At 52.3% G+C, this 18623-nt stretch overlaps 8 protein-coding genes across 8 annotated transcripts; 4 read left to right on the top strand and 4 right to left on the bottom strand.

Annotated features, from left to right (window-relative positions):
• Positions 1–157: 157 nt before the first annotated feature.
• AUEXF2481DRAFT_68735 (uncharacterized protein) lies at positions 158–1179 on the bottom strand (the record flags this gene model as incomplete). The annotated part of the gene is made up of 2 exons (XM_013485409.1): positions 158–1044; positions 1107–1179. The coding sequence occupies 2 exons, from the start codon at positions 1177–1179 to the stop codon at positions 158–160; spliced, it is 960 nt and encodes a 319-aa protein (XP_013340863.1).
• Positions 1180–1512: 333 nt separating this feature from the next.
• AUEXF2481DRAFT_7716 (uncharacterized protein) lies at positions 1513–2098 on the top strand (the record flags this gene model as incomplete). Its single annotated transcript, XM_013485303.1, has 2 exons — positions 1513–1649; positions 1705–2098. 2 exons carry the CDS (start codon positions 1513–1515, stop codon positions 2096–2098), a joined length of 531 nt encoding a protein of 176 aa, XP_013340757.1.
• Positions 2099–2356: 258 nt separating this feature from the next.
• AUEXF2481DRAFT_47944 (uncharacterized protein) lies at positions 2357–5107 on the bottom strand (the record flags this gene model as incomplete). The annotated part of the gene is made up of 4 exons (XM_013485393.1): positions 2357–2518; positions 2540–2557; positions 2615–4931; positions 4986–5107. The coding sequence occupies 4 exons, from the start codon at positions 5105–5107 to the stop codon at positions 2357–2359; spliced, it is 2619 nt and encodes an 872-aa protein (XP_013340847.1).
• Positions 5108–6198: 1091 nt separating this feature from the next.
• AUEXF2481DRAFT_7714 (uncharacterized protein) lies at positions 6199–8228 on the bottom strand (the record flags this gene model as incomplete). The annotated part of the gene is made up of 6 exons (XM_013485302.1): positions 6199–6229; positions 6283–6494; positions 6548–7036; positions 7091–7671; positions 7723–8030; positions 8092–8228. The coding sequence occupies 6 exons, from the start codon at positions 8226–8228 to the stop codon at positions 6199–6201; spliced, it is 1758 nt and encodes a 585-aa protein (XP_013340756.1).
• A 2533-nt stretch (positions 8229–10761) lies between these two features.
• AUEXF2481DRAFT_43099 (uncharacterized protein) lies at positions 10762–11934 on the top strand. Its single transcript, XM_013485366.1, has one exon. It carries the CDS (start codon positions 10946–10948, stop codon positions 11747–11749), a length of 804 nt encoding a protein of 267 aa, XP_013340820.1. The 5' UTR covers positions 10762–10945; the 3' UTR covers positions 11750–11934.
• A 73-nt stretch (positions 11935–12007) lies between these two features.
• AUEXF2481DRAFT_426689 (uncharacterized protein) lies at positions 12008–13195 on the bottom strand. Its single transcript, XM_013485436.1, has 2 exons — positions 12800–13195; positions 12008–12430 (listed from the first exon to the last, which is right to left on the bottom strand). The coding sequence occupies exons 1-2, from the start codon at positions 13071–13073 to the stop codon at positions 12267–12269; spliced, it is 438 nt and encodes a 145-aa protein (XP_013340890.1). The 5' UTR covers positions 13074–13195; the 3' UTR covers positions 12008–12266.
• A 610-nt stretch (positions 13196–13805) lies between these two features.
• On the top strand, positions 13806–16296 carry AUEXF2481DRAFT_426196 (uncharacterized protein). Its single transcript, XM_013485435.1, has 5 exons — positions 13806–14101; positions 14160–14468; positions 14531–14850; positions 14907–15015; positions 15074–16296. The coding sequence occupies exons 1-5, from the start codon at positions 13951–13953 to the stop codon at positions 15940–15942; spliced, it is 1758 nt and encodes a 585-aa protein (XP_013340889.1). The 5' UTR covers positions 13806–13950; the 3' UTR covers positions 15943–16296.
• Positions 16297–16873: 577 nt separating this feature from the next.
• On the top strand, positions 16874–18434 carry AUEXF2481DRAFT_43095 (uncharacterized protein). Its single transcript, XM_013485365.1, has 2 exons — positions 16874–17426; positions 17487–18434. Exons 1-2 carry the CDS (start codon positions 17149–17151, stop codon positions 18280–18282), a joined length of 1074 nt encoding a protein of 357 aa, XP_013340819.1. The 5' UTR covers positions 16874–17148; the 3' UTR covers positions 18283–18434.
• Positions 18435–18623: the final 189 nt, after the last annotated feature.

Below are 18623 nucleotides of genomic sequence, written 5' to 3'. Positions count from 1 at the left end.
GTTGCTCGTCAGAAAAGGTCATGATCATTGCTCGTCATGGTGCTAGTCGTTCTCCATCGTCACATCACGATATGAAATCAAAAAGAAGAAAGGGTAGGGTACATTTTTCCAATCAAGCCGTGAAAAAGAAAAGTCATCAAAGGCGAGGCATAAACGTTCAGATCTTCGTCTTTTCGCCAATAGTGTTGAGGAAAGCAGTGTGGACATGCTCGGTCAAGTCACCGGCCTGCAGCGAACGACCCTTCTCCTTGTATGCGAGACGCGAGCACTCTCTGGTGATGGCACTGCCACCGAAAGCGACGAGAGCAAGAGTCTCGGACTCTGAAAGGTCGTCCTCGTGGTCCCAGATCTTGTCGTGGTAGGCTTTCCTGTACGCCATGAGGGTGGCGAGGGAACCGGTGAGGGTGTCGCCTTGACCTCCTGAGCGCTTGAGACCGCCCTCGTTGTCGTTGACGAGTGTGACCTTTCCGTTGGAGATGTAGTCCTTGGCTCCCTTTTGGATGATGGTGGGACCGCCAAATGCCTTTGCCAACTCTTCACACAGTTTTGTTGGGTCGCCGCTGGCGTCGATGCCCTTTGACTTTGCGAGACGGCCGAATTCGACAACGTTGGGTGTGAGGATACATTCTGTGCAGCCCTCGACCAGCTCAGGTCTGTTTTGGATGATGAACAGACCATCAGCGTCGACGATGAACGGGATTCCCTGCTTGCGAGCCTCTTGGATGACACGAGCACAAGTCTCTTGCATAGCCTCATCACGCCCAAGACCAGGGCCAATGACAACGACGTGGAGGCGGGACAGCATGTCGGTGACAGTCTTCGAGACACTGTCAATGGTCTCGCCCTCTTGCATGTTCTTGCTTTGACGCATGTATGGGTGAACCATCAGGTTGGGAGAATATGTCTTGATGACCTGGCCGGCGCCAGGCTCACAGATGACGTGTGACATGTCGGCACCGAGCTTTGCAGAAGCCATACCAGAGAAGTAGGGGGCACCGGTGTAATCCTCGCTACCACCAATGACGGCCACACGACCGAGCTGACCTGTTACACAGAAAAAGTCAATTGTGTTGTTGGTATAGAGTTTTGGATGAGGCTCAAGTTACCCTTGTGGAAGCTCTCGAGCATGGGAGGGACGATCTTGTAGATCTTGTTGATGATTTCCTTGCGAGACGCCATTTTGTATCTGTGTTTTGAGGGGTCGGATTTGCGTAAAATTCAGATCCGATGTAGAGGCAGAGTGGAAAACAGCGCAGGGCAGAGGACTCTTGTGCGCGGTAGACAAAGTCGAGCTCATGATGAGCCATGACGTCGGTCGAGGTGGGTTGTGGGGAAAGCATGACGATGCCGGACGGCAGAAACAGCTCCAACAACTGCTCTTCTTATCGGGAAAAGAGTAGTCGTTCCGTGTCATACTCTCTGCTATACTACAAAGCGTACCTGCCCAATTGCTGCCAGGACTCCACATATACCAAACTCAAATCGACTATACCACTTTCCATCATCGATACCATGTCCTCCTCCGGCCTCGACCCCACGGGACCTTCCCAGCCCAACCTGGATACAGCATACAAAGTCGCCGGCAACCCCGCCACGAAAGAGCCCGTAGAACAGGCTCAGGCATATCATAAAGATGACTCTGCTTCCATGTATGTGTCGTCGCAATCCATTGATCAACCCTCGTCATGACTTACACATCAACAGCGAGAAACGCGTCCCCTCCGAGCAAGCACATGATCAATCCGAAGCCACTCCCACTTCTGTAGCCCGCGGTATCCGTGGCGCCCCTCCTGGTGAAGAGGTCAAAGGCGAGACTCACGAGTCTGTAGGCAGAAACAAGGAACTCGATGGTGAGCAGATGGCTGCTCCTGGCGAAGGAAAGGTTGCAGATGTCGTAGATCGCAAGCCAGGTGCTACTGGAGCAGCGCCAGATTTGGCTTCCGATCTGGATCGCAAGAAGGAGGAGCAACAAGAGGCCAGAGAGGAGATCGAGGAACAGAAGAAGGAGGAAGTCGATGTTGCCGGCGTGTTGAGTAACAGAGGAGGTCCCGCGAATCCTGTCGACAAGGGCGGTTACCCAAACTCGGATTACAAGTAGACTTGCATGCTGCTTGATCTGATGATAGCGACCATTCGCTTGCAATCATAGCGACGGCCATGAATATTGCACGAATGTTACACGAATTATATATCCCATCGTTTTAGGCATTCTGTGATAAGCCATGTCTCATCCCCAGCAATCAACACTGCCAGCCTTCGCGTGAACGCCTAATGCTCATATGATATCCTTTTCCGCAATTGCCTTCGTCATTCCTTCGTTCGTCGCGTTATCCCCATGCATCGATCTGCTACACCCTCACATCATATTGGCAGCGCCAGCTGGACCCATGAACATGTTGTTCATACTTGCTTGCTGCGCTTGTTGAGCTAATTGCTGTTGTGCCTGGTGTTGAGCCGCCTGTTGCTGTTGTGCCTGTTGTCCGTCCAACGGGTTGACTTCGAGGTTCGTTGACCACATCTGCATCGGATCTCCTTGGACGTATGAGTCCCATGCGCCCTGTGATGCGTTAGCCAAAACAGTTTGTCGAGAAGTATTTCGCAGTCTAGAACTTACCCAATCTACATCTGGTGCACCAGCGCCGAACATTTGTGTGAAAGGAGACACGGCACCTTGAACAGCCTGCGCTCCGTTGACGTCCACACCACTGTATTGTGATGTCAACCCTGTACGCTCAGACATAGGCTCATTGAGCAGGCCAGCCATACTGGCTGGGTATCCGCGCGCATCCATGCCAAGTGAGGCAGGATTGTTAGAAGCGAATCCAGCATTGGGACTAACGCCGCCGGATGACAACAGGCCCAAGGTCATAGCAGCAGAGTGCTCGGGTGGGACTTCGTCATCAACAGTATCAGACACTTGACCATTGGTGAAGCTGCCAAAGGACTGACCACGCATGCCATATTGGCTAGCGCTACGCAATTGCTGCTCTCTGCCACCAGTCATCACTGTTTGTTGTTGCTCTTGAGCTCTAATCTTGCCCAGCATAACGCGCAGCTGTGTTGAGGCCTTGTAGGCTTCCATACTCTTATCTCGCAGACTCTCCCAGATCGACGCGCAGTGCTGGAGTGATGTGATCATTTGGTCTCTGCGATCTTGCGTCCATACGTCGCCCATTGGCGATGAGGGATTGGACGACGAAGTTTTAATCGTGTTTCTGTCCGATTCAGTAGTGTGGTAGAGGTCGAGGCAGACGATCATGGCAGCAAGCAAAAAGTCGTGTGTCGTGAGCGAAGAGATGGACCACTTGACTGATCGCAATCTGCCGCCATCTCGTGACTCTATGTACAGAGTGGCTTGGTGGGTGAGCATCTCCATAGATGCGTCAATGCAGGTTCGTCTAGAGTACGCATAACGTGGCGAGTCGCGTCCTCTTGCAATGAATTTGCGATGCAACATACATTGCGACTTCAGATAGATCAGCTCCAGAGCATACGTTTGCATAATCAGATTAGGCGCAGCCATAGCCAACTCCGAAGGAGGCTTCATCTGAAGATGAGGAGGGATCTGAGTCCGGGCTTCACGAAGCTGAGCGTCCAGCTTCATAATCTCTTCGTATGATGGCGGCGCTGTCACTGATTGTATGCGATCAACAATCTGACCAAAACATGAAATCAATCGAGCCTTGGCGATCATGTATGAGGCTGGAGTAACTTCTGATTCTGGTCGCGAAGGAGGCAGGGTCTTCATATCTTCGGTGAACTCGTCGTCAAATATGTTGTTAGGAAGGTCGGAGTCAGTGCAGTCGGAACGGACCACGGGAGGAAGACCGAACTGGCATGAGAAGAGCAAGTCTGCCTGTCGAACGAAGGCCCATACACGTCTTCTCATTTCGGCAGTAAATGGCGAAACATTAGGGTACGGGCCAGAATCCCTGTGGTAACCCATGCGCATAGCCAATCGAGTACACAGATTCACCAGCAAAAGAATGCCTGTTTCTGCGTCGTTGCTACTGCTATGCTCTGCTTGGATATGCAATATGAGCGCCTCAACGAGCTGTGGCAATGGCTGGGTGACATCCGCAAGGACAATACACTGTGCTGTGAGGCGCTTGAATGAGACGGACATGTCGTGCGATCTGCCTTGATATTCTGGAGGCTCATCGCCTGCTCTGGTGTATGACTGTAATGCGAGGGTCATCATGCCGTAGAGCAAGGCGAGAAAGGTGACGGGCGTCTCGTTGGGGTTCTGCCAATGCCTGTCGTACTGGCCTTGGAAAGTGGGGCCGTGAATAATATGAACAGCTGGATCGTATGACTGGAAGTAACGTTTAACCAAGTCATCAACAGCGATCTTGTCTGGCATCGTGACCAGGACTTCGGTCTTGTTGTTCAGTCTAGGGCCCTTGAACAGAAAGGAGCCCGAGACGTCGTCGGACTTCGAGGCCTGGACCTTTCTGAATTGTTCTTGGTACTGCTCTTTGTGACTAGCGAAGTAGTTCTTGACTTCAGCAATGTCCGACAATATGGCGTACCAATGCGCGTCTGGCACGAAGAAGGCTTTGGCACCATCGATCTTCATGATGCCGATATCCTGAGCAACATCATTGATGTCGCTGTCTTCTCCCTCTTCTCTAATGCTGTCCCTGTGTGGGTCTAAGGGCATGCTCATGGAGGTGCCGAGGCTGTTGCTTCTGCTCGAGGTGATAGCAGCGTGTGCGGCGGAGGGCCCAGCAGCTTGAGAGCCATTGGTCATGAGCGAAAGTACGAGACTCTCGAGTCGGTCGATGCGATTCTGCATGTCGTCTGGTGTGCCGGTAGGTACATGGTGGATGCCAGGCTTCTTACGCGTGGTAGGAGAGGCATAGACACACGAGGTCGTGTCACCACGCTTGGTACAATTGTCGCAAGGGTGTCCGCGATTACATTTCAGCCTTTAGCAGCAGTCAGATATCTGTAACAGAATCTTGTGCGCTATGTCAACTCACTTTCTATGCCTACACGGTGCGCATGAGAGAGGGATTCTGTTCCTCTTGCGCACCACGCGAAACTGGCCATTGTCGGGCGACGCGCCAGTCGACGAGTTGGTTGTCGGCGGTGTGGGCGTCATAGCGGTCGACGGAGAGGTATGCGAAGATCGTACTGATTGCGCGAGAGAGTAATTATTTATCTTGTACCGGTCTGGAAGCGCGTCGGAGTTAAGAGTAAAAAGCCCAGGACCAGTGTGCCTCGAGTTGTCTGGTCGCAATGTTGATGAAGTCGCAGTTGAGAATGTTGATCTCGAGTCGCCTTCGATTTCGCGATGGGAAGGGACTCTCGAGTCCAAGATTCTGTTGTCTGTCGAAGTGGACAAAGTAAGAAGGTCCCGAGCGAGAGCAGCATCCCGCAAGTCGATTGTGACTTCCTCCCACGTTTCGGTCATCCTCGAATCTTGGCGTTTGGAGCCACTTCCCTCTTCACACACTTTAGTCCTTCCGTCCTCGGTTCGTTTTCGTTTTGACATGGTGCCTTTCGATTAAACCTCTGCTGGATCTCAATGTTGACAATCGCTGAGTGTTCCACGACTCAATGCCCTCATCCATCTTGTAGGCACATAACTACCCTTAACTCCATTCTCCGTTGATAGCTTCGGTGTTATCGGGCCCAAGTCGTATACTCGTACACATCTGTGGTGGTGCTACCTAGGTACCGACCATCTTTTCAATTTGTCTTTGTCGCACTCCATGGTGCTAGCTTTCGTGGTCAACTAACATCACGACGCTGCTTGAAGAATCTCAAGATAAAGGGGTATAAACTAGATTGATCAGATACAAAGATCCGGGAAAGCTACAAATGAGGTACAAAGCCAATCTCCTCTCTGCACATGGAGCTGCGCATTCTCAAACATGAGACACGCCGCTCGCAACCTCGGAAGTGTTGGAATTCATGAACCGTTGATGCATGAGAGGCACATATATCGCCCATAACACCTCTTCCTGTCTTTCTGTCTTTGTCAGACTTCTGCCATCTCTTCTTTGTTGTTCTTGGGCTTTTTTCGTATCCGTGCAGGATTCTTCATGACGTTGGCTGGCATGGAGAAGCCAGACAAATATGCTGGGCGAGGAGACAACCAAAAAACGAGCAATTGAAAGTGCAAATGAAAACAATGTACGTAGATATCCAAGGGATATAATGTTGGGTATGTCATATGGTCCAATCCGTTCAGCCACGAGCGGGGTCGTATCTTGAGAATCTAAAGCATGGTCAGTCAAACGAAGCAGATCAAGGTGATTGGGTAAAACAAACCTCCAGATTCTCGCACGCATGTCTCCACTTCCGGTGGCGAACAGACCACCTTGAACAGGACTGGGTGCCACTGAAATGACCGAGTTCTTGTGTCCTTGAAGCATAAGTTGAGCATCACCAGTCTGGGGGTTCCAGAACTGAACACCTCTGTCTTTTGATCCAGACAGGACCCATTCGCCATCGGGAGAAAGCGCAACACTGAGAACAAAGTCCTACACATGCATGTCAGTTGGGATCCCTCATCGAATGAGGATTGCGGACTGACCTTGTGTCCCTCGAAAGTGCGGATGCATTTGCCTCCACGAGGGTTTCTTGGTGGCATGTTTTGGTTGCCGGGGTAGTGGCTCTGGAGCTCCCACATTCTGATGGTCCTATCCAAACTGCCTGAAACAAGCTCCCTACTAGTGGGCGAGAACGCGACAGAATAGACGCTATCCTTATGACCAGGGTTGCCACCAGCCTCTTCGAGTCTCTCGAGGAGGTTTCCGCTTGCCAGCTCCCAGACTCTGACACTCTTGTCCAGACTGCCGGCGGCGAGGAATCGGTTGTCCGGCGAGATAGCGACGGTGGTGACACCGTCCTCGATGGTCAAGCACAAGACGCATTGGTTGTTGGGGATATCCCAAACACGAACGGTACGATCACCAGATCCAGATGCAATATAACGTCCATCAGATGAGTAATCCAGAGAATAAATGTCCTGCTCATGTCCAGCAAACTGATGGCGGATCTGACCAGCAGCAATCTCCCAAATCTAGAAACAAGTCAGCAGATTGTCAATGTAGTCCTGGTTGTTGTTGTTACGAACGCGGATGATCTTGTCTTCAGCACCAGTGGCCAGGTATTGGCCGTCGGGGCTGAAGCAGACACTTCTGATGTAAAGGTCACCATCTTGGGGCAAGCTGGTATCCTGCAAGTGCTTGACCTGCTGACCGCTCTCAACATCGAAGATCTGAGCAGAACGGTTGCAACCGGTAGCAACAAATCTTCCATCGCGGCTGAAACGAACACAGCAAACCACGCTCTGGTGGGCCAAGTTGTGGACAAGCTCAACATCCAGAGTGCGGCGAACACGAGGGTTGAAGACAGCGTACCAGTCCTCGCCCTCGCGCTTAAGGTTGCCGGGGAGAGTCTCGACAGCCAAGTCGACCAACTGGTTGCCACTGCCACCGAGCTCTTGAGCATACTGGTTGTGCTGAGGCAGAGAAAGAGCTTGCTGTTGTTGGGCGAGAGCAGGAGGAGGGGTGGGACGCGCCATAGCGGGACTACCGGGGTAAGGGTTTGCGTTGTTCTGCTGAGGGGTGCCGGGAATGCCGGGACCGCGAGCGTTAGTTCGGGGCTTGCCAGGGCCAGGGGAGGCTGTAGGCTGAGGTGGTGCGGGGCCGTATCCTGCAACGCCGTGTTAGTCGGACTGACATTCGAGTGTTATCCAAATCTTACCATTGACACCAGCGGGAGGCTGGCCGTAGCCACCGAAGGGAGCGTGTTGAGGAGGACCAGGAGGAGGATTGAGACCTGGAGGGCCCTGAATATGGGCAGGTACACCCTGAGGAGGGCCATCTTGGGGAGGAGGGGCAAGACCGGGGCCGCCCTGAGCGGTAGCACCAGCCATGATTCCCTGGAACAGGTTGGCAGGGCCGTGGCCGATTGAAGGTGGGGGCGGCTGCGAGGGACCGGAGTGCGAAGACTGGCTTGGACCTCCACGAGCCTCAAGGTCGCGGCGCAGACGGGAGATGTCCTCTTCGTACCTGAGAAAACTTCAGTTGGCGCCTGTCGCAAGGCAGGGATATGGAACAGAGGGAAACATACTTTTGCTTCATCTGCATGTGTGTCTGCTCGAGCTGGAAGATCTTGCTACGAACAAGTTCCATCTCCTGGATTTGGTTTGCGACTAGATCGTATAAGCAATAGTCGGCAAAAACAACATCGGGGTTGGGAAACGCCATGTTGGCCGCGATGAAGTGGGCGGGAAAGTCGCGACGGGGCGATATCAGGGTGCTTATGAAAACACAGCGGCCGGCGCATATGTATACACATGGCTGCACCAGCAGGTGTTTGTCGGGACAAACGGGGACGACTCACGCTGATGCTCATACTCGTTTGCACGTCCGCCCTGAGCCTCAAACTCGGCGCGGACTTGCTCGAGCAGCTCCACAAGACGGCTGTTTGGCGGAGCCGGTGCTCCGGCTATGCCTCGATGCGCGTTGTACATGGCGATCTAGGTGTTGAAGATAGCGGCTGAAGATGGGTGGAATTGGGGATGGATGGCTCTGGCACTGGCCGAGTGCTTCGAGGCGCGTCGCGACTTTGCTCGGCGTCGCGAACAGGCACAATGTTTGGCAAGGCCCTAAACCGTACTAACACTCCGAAGATCGGTTCGCGCCGAAAGGACTCGAGATGATGGCGCGGCGGAAAGGTATGCTGGTTTGACGATGATGATGATGGGAGGTGAGGCCGAAAGGGGAGACACGTATGGAGATGCGAGAAAACGCCTGCGAAGCACAACCGCACACGATGGCTCTCTCCGAATGGAACCTCATAAAGCCCCCGTTCCCACAACTCTGTTCTTCGTCCACTCGGCACGGTTGCGCCAGAAACTCAATTTGAGAGCTGGCCGGTGTGGGTCACCAAGATCAGCCACCCGCGTGCCCGCAGTCCGTTCCACTCTTATACAAATCGGGAATAATCTCAACCTGCATCTCTCTCTCCACGTTCGACAGCCACACACTGTGCTCTCCGTCGATCGAAACTGTGTGAGAGTGTCTACCGAGTCGCTACAGAGACACATGCACGCCGTGTTTCACCGCCAGAATATCTTGCAGGCACCCTGCTGTGACCGTGCATCGAGCGGCGGAGTCAAAACTGACTTCTCTCCAGATTTACCGGCTGTTAGTGGTGCAAGGTTCCTCCTGCAAACTCGGTTGACTCGCCGCAGGGCACTGGCTCGGTACGATCAGCCCTTCTCCTGTCAGACATGTTCTTTGGCACGTGCGTTGTGAACGACGACAAGTCATCACAACTTCCGCGTCCACACACAGCAAGTCGCCTATCTGCATCGCCCAACCAGGATCTCGGCTTCTGTATCAGGGTTTCACTGTAGCACACTCTTCTCGCCTTACCACTAAACACAGTCACGAAGCCTTGTTTCCGTCTGTAGAAGGTATATTGCAGGTTTCAGAGCCGGACGAAGCTCGAATCAAAGAATGCTTGGTCAACTGGAGTGCGATGTTTTCTTTGACTACTTTGATTGAGTTCGAATATGATTTCGATACTCCGATTCTCCGAAGTCACAAAATTACACGAACTTATAGCTGACTGTTGCGTCGCTCAATTTCCAATCTCATCAGGTTTTGTGAATGCTTATTTCAACGGTCAGCGTTCTCCGACTCAACTGTCAGGCTAGCAGTATGTGTAACGGTCAAATTTCATGGCGTTTGACAAGATGAATTCCGCTTGCAGCGCGAAATTTCCTCTTTCTCTTGACCGTTTTGGCAATCTGGGGATACAGGGTTGCTAAAACATATATATAATCCTTACTAGACACTTTGGATACCTCTCAAGTCGCCACCCGTCTTCTTGTTGCCAACCTTGTATCCATCTTGCACAAGGATTGGGCCCATGATCGTCTCTTCAGTGTTGCCAATCTTCAATCAAGCGATAGTCGCAAGCCAAGCAGCAGCACAGGCTTCACCTCTTCCGCCAACTGCTCTGATAGTTTAGCATCACCAAAAGACCAACCGACTAGCGCGATGGGACTGGCATTCAAATTTCCTCTCAGATAGTTCAGAACTGCCTGTACGTCAGGCACGCAATGTGACCTCCTTACAAAGAGGCCAGTTTGTCTGCCACGCTGAGGTAAATGCTCGAAGGATCGACTACGCCTCCGCCAACTCCTGAGAGAAGGATCACCATTGTTTCTTGTCGAACCTGACTATCGCAAGGAAGATGTAAGAAAGCAGGAACGGGAAGTATGCTATCACCTCTACTTTGATATTGTACGCACTCACGAGCGAAGGTTAGTTAGCGGCAAATGGGGATTGCTCAAGACCAGCGTGCTGTGATAACTTTGCAGGATGTTGGTTCTGACGGATCTAAGTGGTGGTAGAGAGTAAGAGGGACTCAAGACATTGGTGGAACGAGGATCAATACTCGTGTATATCTATGTATATTTACATGCAGGGTAGGCGTCAGGGATACCTCTATCGCTTTAGCCATGTAAGCGTGATGTCAAGCAGAGTCAACGTGTAGTCAGGTGTGGCAGACTGGGCGTTCCCGACAATACTCGCTAGAAACTTCACGTACATGAAGTATGACAAGAATAAATACACAAATGAGCAGATGATCGTGGAAGATGGTATCAAATGCTTCCAGAAGGTTATGAGATAGACATCAACGGTTGCGAGATCAAAGAGGGACGTGCGCAGCGATGCGCCCATCAAGGCCCTGGGAAATTGCGACTGTCGGGAGAGAGAGCATACACAACGACGTAGTCTTGCAGAAGAGCCGTGGCATGAATTGAGTCTACCTTTGTTTCTACAACCATACCCTCGACATAAAACCATTGTATATACCGCAGCCGTGACAAGTGCCGGCGCAAACCACTTGCTCATAATCCACCCTCCAGTCGATTCCATCGAGGCACCACACGTATTGCACACACAAGATGCAACCGTTCAACAAACTCGCCGGCGTAGATGATGCCTCGAACATTCAGAACCATCCACCGCCACCTCCGATCCCCGACGTCGAATCACAAGCGACACACAGCCTGCACTCACGACCCTCTCGAGCCTCTCTGCCAGTAAACCGCAAACCAAGTCGACGAACCCTGCACGAACAATCCAGTCGCAACTCCCTCAGACCCCCGAGTCTACACCCTAGTCTCTTGCCTCCTAGTCCAGGCTGGCAAGGCATACCCGGTGCAGACTACACCGCCAGCGCCCACAGCCACGACACTCAACTAGAAGATGAACTCCCATGGGGCCCGTCGCATCCGTGTTTCCCACACCTAAACACCCACGTCGCCATGACTTCACCACTCTATTCCGCAACTCGCGTCATCAGAATCCAACGAGACTGGCTGGTCGCAGGCGACCTCTACCCCGCCCTCCAAAACCTCTACCCGGAAATCCTGGACATGTGCATGTCAGAGTCTGAATTCAGAAATGTCATCGAAACGTTAAACCCAATGCTGAAACAAGCCTTTGAGCCAAACACTTGGGGAAGTTGGTTTGATGCCTTGATGGGTGTTGCGACGGGCTTCCTGTGGGACAACTTTGGCTGGACGGGTGTTAAGAGAGGGGTCAAGCACATGGAGACGTGGGTGGAGGGTTGGAATCTTGAGGCTGAGAGGGAGGGGAGGGAGGTGAGGTTGATTGATCTGAGGAGGACGGGTTTCTTGAGTCTGGATATTCAGATTCCGGATCCGCATGTTGATATGGGAGAAGGAGATGTCATGTCCGTGTGAGCAACACATGCTGTATCTGACTTGGGCTGTGCTGGAGTGCCATCGTTGTTCGGCTTACTGGGCTGTAACTACGGAGGGTGCAGCTTTTCTTTCCTCGTCTCTTTCATTATATAGCTAGGAGTTTGGGATGGATACCCATATGCACGTACTTTCATCACTAATAACACATCATTCGACAAGTGGACTCGGCTTTGAAACAGGAACATGCAACTCGATTCTTCGCACGGATATGATCATCGCGTGTGCTAAGTAAAACTTCATGTACACCCTCGAAACATCCATTCTGTTCCGACAGTGTCGCCAGCCTTTGGTATTTCTTTGACGCCAGTAATCCTTTTTGTTGGAACCCAAAGACAGACCTTCTACCTTTTCCAGAACTCCATGGGGCCGCGATGGTTAGGTCGCGCGCCCTGATGCTTGCTACTTTCCTCCTCTGCCCTCCTGTCCTCCCCTGAGACCATCTGTCTCGATCTCTTCTCTGTACCTCGAAGCGTGAATACAGTCTGGACGGTGCCTCTCACTTCTTTCCGGTACGAGGGTTCTTCTTGAAAGTCATCTGGTTGATGACCTTGCGCTTTTGCTTCTTTGCGATGCGGTCGCGCTTGCCTTCCTTGGCTCTCTTCTCGGCCTTGATCCAGCTTGATCTGGGTTCGTTGGTCAAGTCGACTTCCATTGCGGTGTCTGATGATGAAAAAGGCGGGTTAGCCTCGTTTGGACGGTCAACTGGCTCTCACTCATAGCCGCTGTCAACGCTGCTGCTACTGCTGCTGCTCTCATTGTCACTTTCAGAGTCGGATCCGAAACCTAAACAAATGTTTCCAGACGTGTCGAAGCCGTGGATGTCGGTCGAGACGCCCAGGAGGTGGAAGAAGAGCTGCTCGTCTGCGTAGCGCCTATGCGCAGATCTGATCGAGGGTTTGCTGAAGTCGGAGATGTCGAGCGGAGCGGTGGGTGGGGCAGTGAGCACATTCATCGAGGCAGCAGCAGTAGTAGCGGAACATTGATGGGCGAGCGACTTGGGCACCGGGATTGCAAGAGCATTTAACGCACCATTTGCGTTGGCAGCCTTTGCCTCCGACGCGGCTTGCTTCGAGTCTGTGGGTCGCGCTGTCAGCCTCGTATGTCTTGTGTTGAAGAGGCGAAAAGGCTCACCACTTGATTCCTCGACTTCCATGTCGACCTTGGGAGGCTTTGGCTGAGAGGCTAATTCTTGGAGCTTTTCCGAAAGACGCTGGGTACGGGCTTTTTCGACGGGGCCAAAGACATTCTTCTTGAGCTTTCTGTTGTTGACCTTGTTGGTACTTGATCGAAGACCTTTGCCCATTTTTGCGGTGTTGTGGTGATTGAAAACGTGCAAGATTGCGGTGAAAGAAAGAGATAAATTCTCTTGGGATGGAACAAGAAAGCGGGTCAGCGGCGGGCAGTCGCTTAGTGCGGAGAAGGACGATCGGACGACTGTTGAAAGGCAGCTGAAAGGGTGCAGGGTCTGATGATGAAGCCAGTCGCGTGTGAAACCACAGACAGATGACTACTCTTGTGCGTGTGGACTAGAGTAATACAAGAATTTGAATGGACGATTATGAGGGAGGTGTGTCTGGACGACGAGGGGTTCCTCAATGTTATGGCTGCTTAGTCGGTGACTCTTTTGCCCACTGCCCAGGGCTCGACGCTCCCAAGCCTCTCTCGGTCGACCTCTGCCTCGTTCGCGCCACGCTGAGGCACCACCGGATTAGGCAATGGCGGCCCGGACTTTGGACTTTGGACTTTGGCGCGAACTCGTCACTTTGTCGACGCACGGTCACGTTGTTCCAGAAGGCCGAAAGATGTTTGCCTACTGAAGTCTGCCTCAGTCGAGGACAATGTCTCCGTCCAAAGCACCTTGCATGTCGTTCCCTTAGCATTGGCGCATAGAACAGTCGTCACCCGTGTGCATGTCGGTTCTGTAGATACCGTGCATTCTCTTGCGCGTGCATTCTGCCCAATTCACTTCCAGACGCCAGCCGTCCTAATCGCCTTCCATCTTCGACCGTCACTTTGTGATGAGCACTCTGCCTTCACTCACATACTTCCGACTACAGAGCATTCAATCTGGAGCGGCCCATCTATACTCGGTCCCAATTCTTCATCTATCGCGACTTCCTTTTTAGTGGCTACTCGAAGGCAAGAGAGTGTATCAGAGCGAGCTGGCACGATTTCCAGACATGGCAAGCGAAACCGACCTTCGACTACTCGCGGCGCAAGTCGACCGCAAAGTAAAGACACTGGTCAATAATGATCTGAAGGAAATCTGCCGCGTAGAGAATCTGCCCGTGTCGGGTGTGAAAGCTGCGCTGCAGAAGCGCATCTCTGAAGGTATTCAACTCACTTGTCTTCTCACTCCCACAACACGCCGCTGACCAGAGTCTGGCAGTCATCGCTAGCTACCTCCGCCGTAACGATCGATCAGCACTCACGCGCCTCGAATATCAGACCAATAATCAAGGTCGTACGCCTCCAGCAACGAGTCATCAGCCGTCGCTAGCCCGCGATACCATCACTCCTGTTTCGCCAGCTCCACACACTACCGTCGGCATGCCCGCCTATCCAAGGCCCGCAGGCATTTCTTATCACCAGACTCTGGGCGCTCGTCCAGCTGCTGCATCTCGTGCCTCGGTCAAGTTCAGAGAGAGTCCCTTCTATCAGGTCAAAGAAGCAATTATGCCCACGCGAGAACTGTCAGGTACCTATTCCAAACCACTCTATCATACTTTGACCACCATGCGAGACTAACAATAGCTCCAGAAATGCCACATAATCGTCACACTCTACAAGAAACAGTCAAGCTCAGTGATGCTATCTGCACATCATTAAAGGCGGATCCGTCTCTGCGCGTCATGCTCTACTGCGCCACTACTTCGACTCTAGGCCCCTACGCTTTCAACGTCGACATTGCTTTCCCGAGTCAGATCGAGGTCAAGATCAATGGAGACGAGATTCGCAAGAGTTTCAAGGGTCTCAAGAACAAACCCGGCACCACCAAGCCTGTCGACATTACCGATCTTCTAAGAAAGGCCGCAGGATATCAGAATGACCTCCACGTAACTTATGCGCTCACGAAGGAAGTATGTTGACTCCTCTTCACTGATTTCCCGAACATTCGTGCTGACTTGACTCGAAGCGATTCTCTCTCATGGTCAACCTGGTGAAAGTTACATCTGCGACCGAGCTCGCAGCCCGGCTCAAGCAAACTGGAAGCCGGATCCCAAAGGATACTGTCCTCCGAGAAAGTGCGTTGCGAGGCTTTTCTTTCCCTTTCCACATGATGCACGACTGACCTTGTTTTAGTGGCCGTCAAAGCATCAGACCCTGACATCGTCACCACTTCCACTGTCATGTCTCTCAAGGACCCAATCTCTACCATGCGCATCAATCTTCCTTGCAGATCCAACGTCTGCTCGCACAATCAGTGCTTCGACGGTTCGTACTTTCTGCAGCTCCAGGAACAGGCACCGACATGGACGTGCCCCGTCTGCAACAAAACCCTCTCTTACCAAAGTCTGTGTGTCGACAACTACGTCCAAGACATATTACAAAACACCTCGAGCTCTGTCGATCAAGTCAGAGTCGAGGCCGACGGACAGTGGAAAGCAGTCGATAACAGCGACGACACCAACAGTCATCATAAATCTCAGCCAAGGGCAGCTTACGACAATGACAGCGACGACGACATAATTGAGATTCAGGATACTCCAAAAAAGTCGGATGCTGTGGAGAAGATCAAGACTGAAGGCCAATCGGCTACGCCAGCACTTGCGCAACAGACGCCACCCGTCTCACGTGAGACATCGACAGTGGCTCCCCGGCCCAGCGCCAAACGACCCTCTGCGGCGGTCATCGACTTGACCCTATCGGACGATGAGGATGAACCCCCAAGGCCAGCTAAACGCACTACCACGAGTCAGAACACCTCCTATAATACTCCGGCGAGTCTCCAAGACGGCAGGTTTGCTGACTTGGCCAATAGACCGTCTAGCATAGTAGGATCTGGCTTACCACCCATAAATCCCGGCAATCCTCTTGCACTACCTCCGATCAAAGCACCACAACCGAATGGAGGTCTACCACAAGGGCAACGATTACCATGGCCAACAGGAGCACCTGTCTGGTCTGGCACGTATAGAGACTCGCAAAGCTATAGCAACAGTCCATCTTAGGGCCTGGACGTAGCCAAGGACATACCTTGATTGATTTTACGACAGCGGCTAACGAAATATGGCGAGCACGGCGTTCCCTAGGCGGGCACAAGGACTGATGGGTGCGGCTGCATTAAGGGCGTATCATTTGCGGATTTGGGGGTTCTTTGTTCTTACAGCACGGCGTGATTGGGAGGGGGGAAAGATGATACCATGCGCTGATCTTAGTATTAGAGCGCCTTGCTTATTGAGAGACGTGCTCTCGACGGTCTACTTCGGTAGACGAATCATGACTGATTCTGTTCAAATTACTATACACACGACATCTTCGACTTCTGGTGGTAAAAAAAGTGAAATGTGATTGTTGACGATTGTTGACGATAGTCGACACATGAAGGCAAGCAGCAACTACAAACAACAAGGAAATAAGGCGTCAAGATCAGGCTACTCGGAAGCGGCGAACGTCCGTGGTCCGGTGAGAGATACGGAGATCCGAGATATGAGCGTTGTATTTTGAGAGAGATAAGATGAGGGCTGGGCAAATGAGAGAGTGGTAACAGCGCTTGGCTGTAGGTCAAATCACAATGGCTGGAAAAAGCAGACCACTTTTGCCTGAGGCTCACAACCGCAGAGGGGTTGTGGCGCGACGGTGTTATGCGGCTGGCAAAGTCGCGTGTAGAAAAGCATGATTGGAGCAGTTGACGAGCCCAGCAGACCCAGCACGTCGGGTTAAAGTTGGAGGCAGGGGTTCTTGGAAGGGGTTCGCAAGCGGCGTTCTGGTGAAACTAGGGAGGAGTGGTGATGAACGGAAGCTGACAGCGGGAGAAGGCGCCCTGTCGATTGTTGCTCGTTCGGGAAGGAGCGGCAAGCAAGTTTAGCTGAACCTTGGTGGCTTCGAATCTGCTTCTTAGTTCTCACCCTTCGGGCCAGGCCCCACTGATCCCTCATTTGCCTCTGATTGTGGTTCGATTTTTTGTGGGCTGATTCCGAGCTCCGCAGCACGCTCGCAGACCTCTGCCAATCTTTTGATAGATAAACAAGTCGCTCTTTTCAATCGCATCCACGCGCCTGTCACTCTTTACCGGCAACTGTGCCTTTTCAATCGTAGAAGTCAAAGTCCAATTTTCCTCACTCGAACTTTCTTCTTGGACCCTTGATCTCCTTGGACGCGCATATCAACAAGCACAACTTTCAGGACTTCCTAGCGCCACAGAGCAAGACGCAAGCATGGATGTTATTCTGGAGATACTCGATACATATGCCTTCGATCGGCTATACGCGACGGTCCTGCCATTGACGTCGTCAATGTTGGCCATGAGCACCGTCGGTGACTATGCTGCCTCTTCCAACGACACATGGTCAAACATGGCCCGTAGCGCCACCCCTTTCAAATTCGAGCCTGCGAGCCAGTACTTCTCGGTCGAGCCCAGCTCATACGCATACATGAGCCGCTTGCCGCGAGACAACATGGCCAGACAAGCTATCAGCTTGTTCCTCATCACATGGTATGCTTGACCAACATGCTGCTCTGCTGCTTTGGTGACAGAGACTAACCCTTTTTGCAGGATCTTCGGTCTGCTCAACTACTTTATCTGCGCCGGCCTCTCGTACATCTTCGTCTTCGACAAGTCGACAGTTCACCACCCCAAGTTCCTCAAGAACCAGATGCGCCTCGAAATCAACCAAGCTCTTTCCGCCATGCCCACCATGTCTGCTCTCACAGTGCCATGGTTCTTGGCTGAAGTTCGTGGCTACTCCAACATTTACGACGTCCTGCCCCAGGGCTCATCATGGAACCTCGGTGGCTGGTACCTGCTTCTCCAGTTCCCCTTCTTCGTCTGCTTCACCGACTTCTTCGTCTACTGGATTCATCGTGGTCTGCACCACCCCATGGTCTACAAGAAGCTGCACAAGCCTCACCACAAGTGGATCATGCCTTCGCCCTTCGCCTCGCACGCCTTCCACCCTCTCGATGGCTACGCTCAATCGCTACCCTACCACGTCTTCCCCTTCCTCTTCCCGCTGCAAAAGTTTGCCTACATTGCTCTGTTCATGTTCATCAACGTCTGGACCGTCATGATCCACGACGGCGAGTACGTCGCTAACAGCCCCATCATCAACGGTGCCGCTTGCCACACCATGCACCACCTGTACTTCAACTACAACTATGGCCAATTCACCACACTCTGGGATCGTCTCGGCGGCAGCTACCGCAAGCCCAACGACGAACTCTTCCGCCGCGAGACCAAGATGGGCAAGGTCGAGTGGGCACGCCAGGTCAAGGAGATGGAGAACATTGTCAAGGAAGTCGAAGGTGACGATGATAGAAGCTACGAGCCTGAGACCAAGAAGCTCAAGTAGACTCGTCCTTCCTAATTCTTTCACGACTTTTCTCCTTTTGGTGGCGCAACCTTTTGTTTGGCTTTTCTCATTCTACATACATCGGCATGGTATCAGGCGTCGAGACTACTCCTCCTATACCTTTTTTTTCTGCATTCCTTACCTCATCCATAGACTTTCTTCCACATTCTCCAAAGCGAGGCGCGAGTACCTTTTGTATAGGACAGCCCTCGATTAATACCTGCTTCTGCTTCTTTCCTCAGAGAGAAGACAAAATATGCAAATCAAAAAGCAAATCTTCTTACACTTCAAACACGTATCTGAACTCCGCATCGCATGGCATGTGAACGGTGACTTCGTTA

Source organism: Aureobasidium subglaciale, assembly GCF_000721755.1.
Source record: "Aureobasidium subglaciale EXF-2481 unplaced genomic scaffold scaffold_22, whole genome shotgun sequence".
Taxonomy (NCBI): Eukaryota; Fungi; Ascomycota; class Dothideomycetes; order Dothideales; family Saccotheciaceae; genus Aureobasidium; species Aureobasidium subglaciale.
Note: the sequence above shows the minus strand (reverse complement) of the source record. Positions and strands in the feature narration are given on the sequence as shown.

Coding starts and splice junctions, on each gene's coding strand:
- AUEXF2481DRAFT_426689 (XM_013485436.1), bottom strand. CDS start 13,073: ATGGGCAAAGGTCTTCGATCAAGTACCAACAAGGTCAACAACAGAAAG. Junction 12,431..12,799: donor AAAGGCTGCCAACGCAAATG/GTGCGTTAAATG, acceptor TTTCATCATCAG/ACACCGCAATGGAAGTCGAC.
- AUEXF2481DRAFT_43095 (XM_013485365.1), top strand. CDS start 17,149: ATGGATGTTATTCTGGAGATACTCGATACATATGCCTTCGATCGGCTA. Junction 17,427..17,486: donor AGCTTGTTCCTCATCACATG/GTATGCTTGACC, acceptor CCCTTTTTGCAG/GATCTTCGGTCTGCTCAACT.
- AUEXF2481DRAFT_426196 (XM_013485435.1), top strand. CDS start 13,951: ATGGCAAGCGAAACCGACCTTCGACTACTCGCGGCGCAAGTCGACCGC. Junction 14,102..14,159: donor GCAGAAGCGCATCTCTGAAG/GTATTCAACTCA, acceptor AGAGTCTGGCAG/TCATCGCTAGCTACCTCCGC. Junction 14,469..14,530: donor GCCCACGCGAGAACTGTCAG/GTACCTATTCCA, acceptor CAATAGCTCCAG/AAATGCCACATAATCGTCAC.
- AUEXF2481DRAFT_43099 (XM_013485366.1), top strand. CDS start 10,946: ATGCAACCGTTCAACAAACTCGCCGGCGTAGATGATGCCTCGAACATT.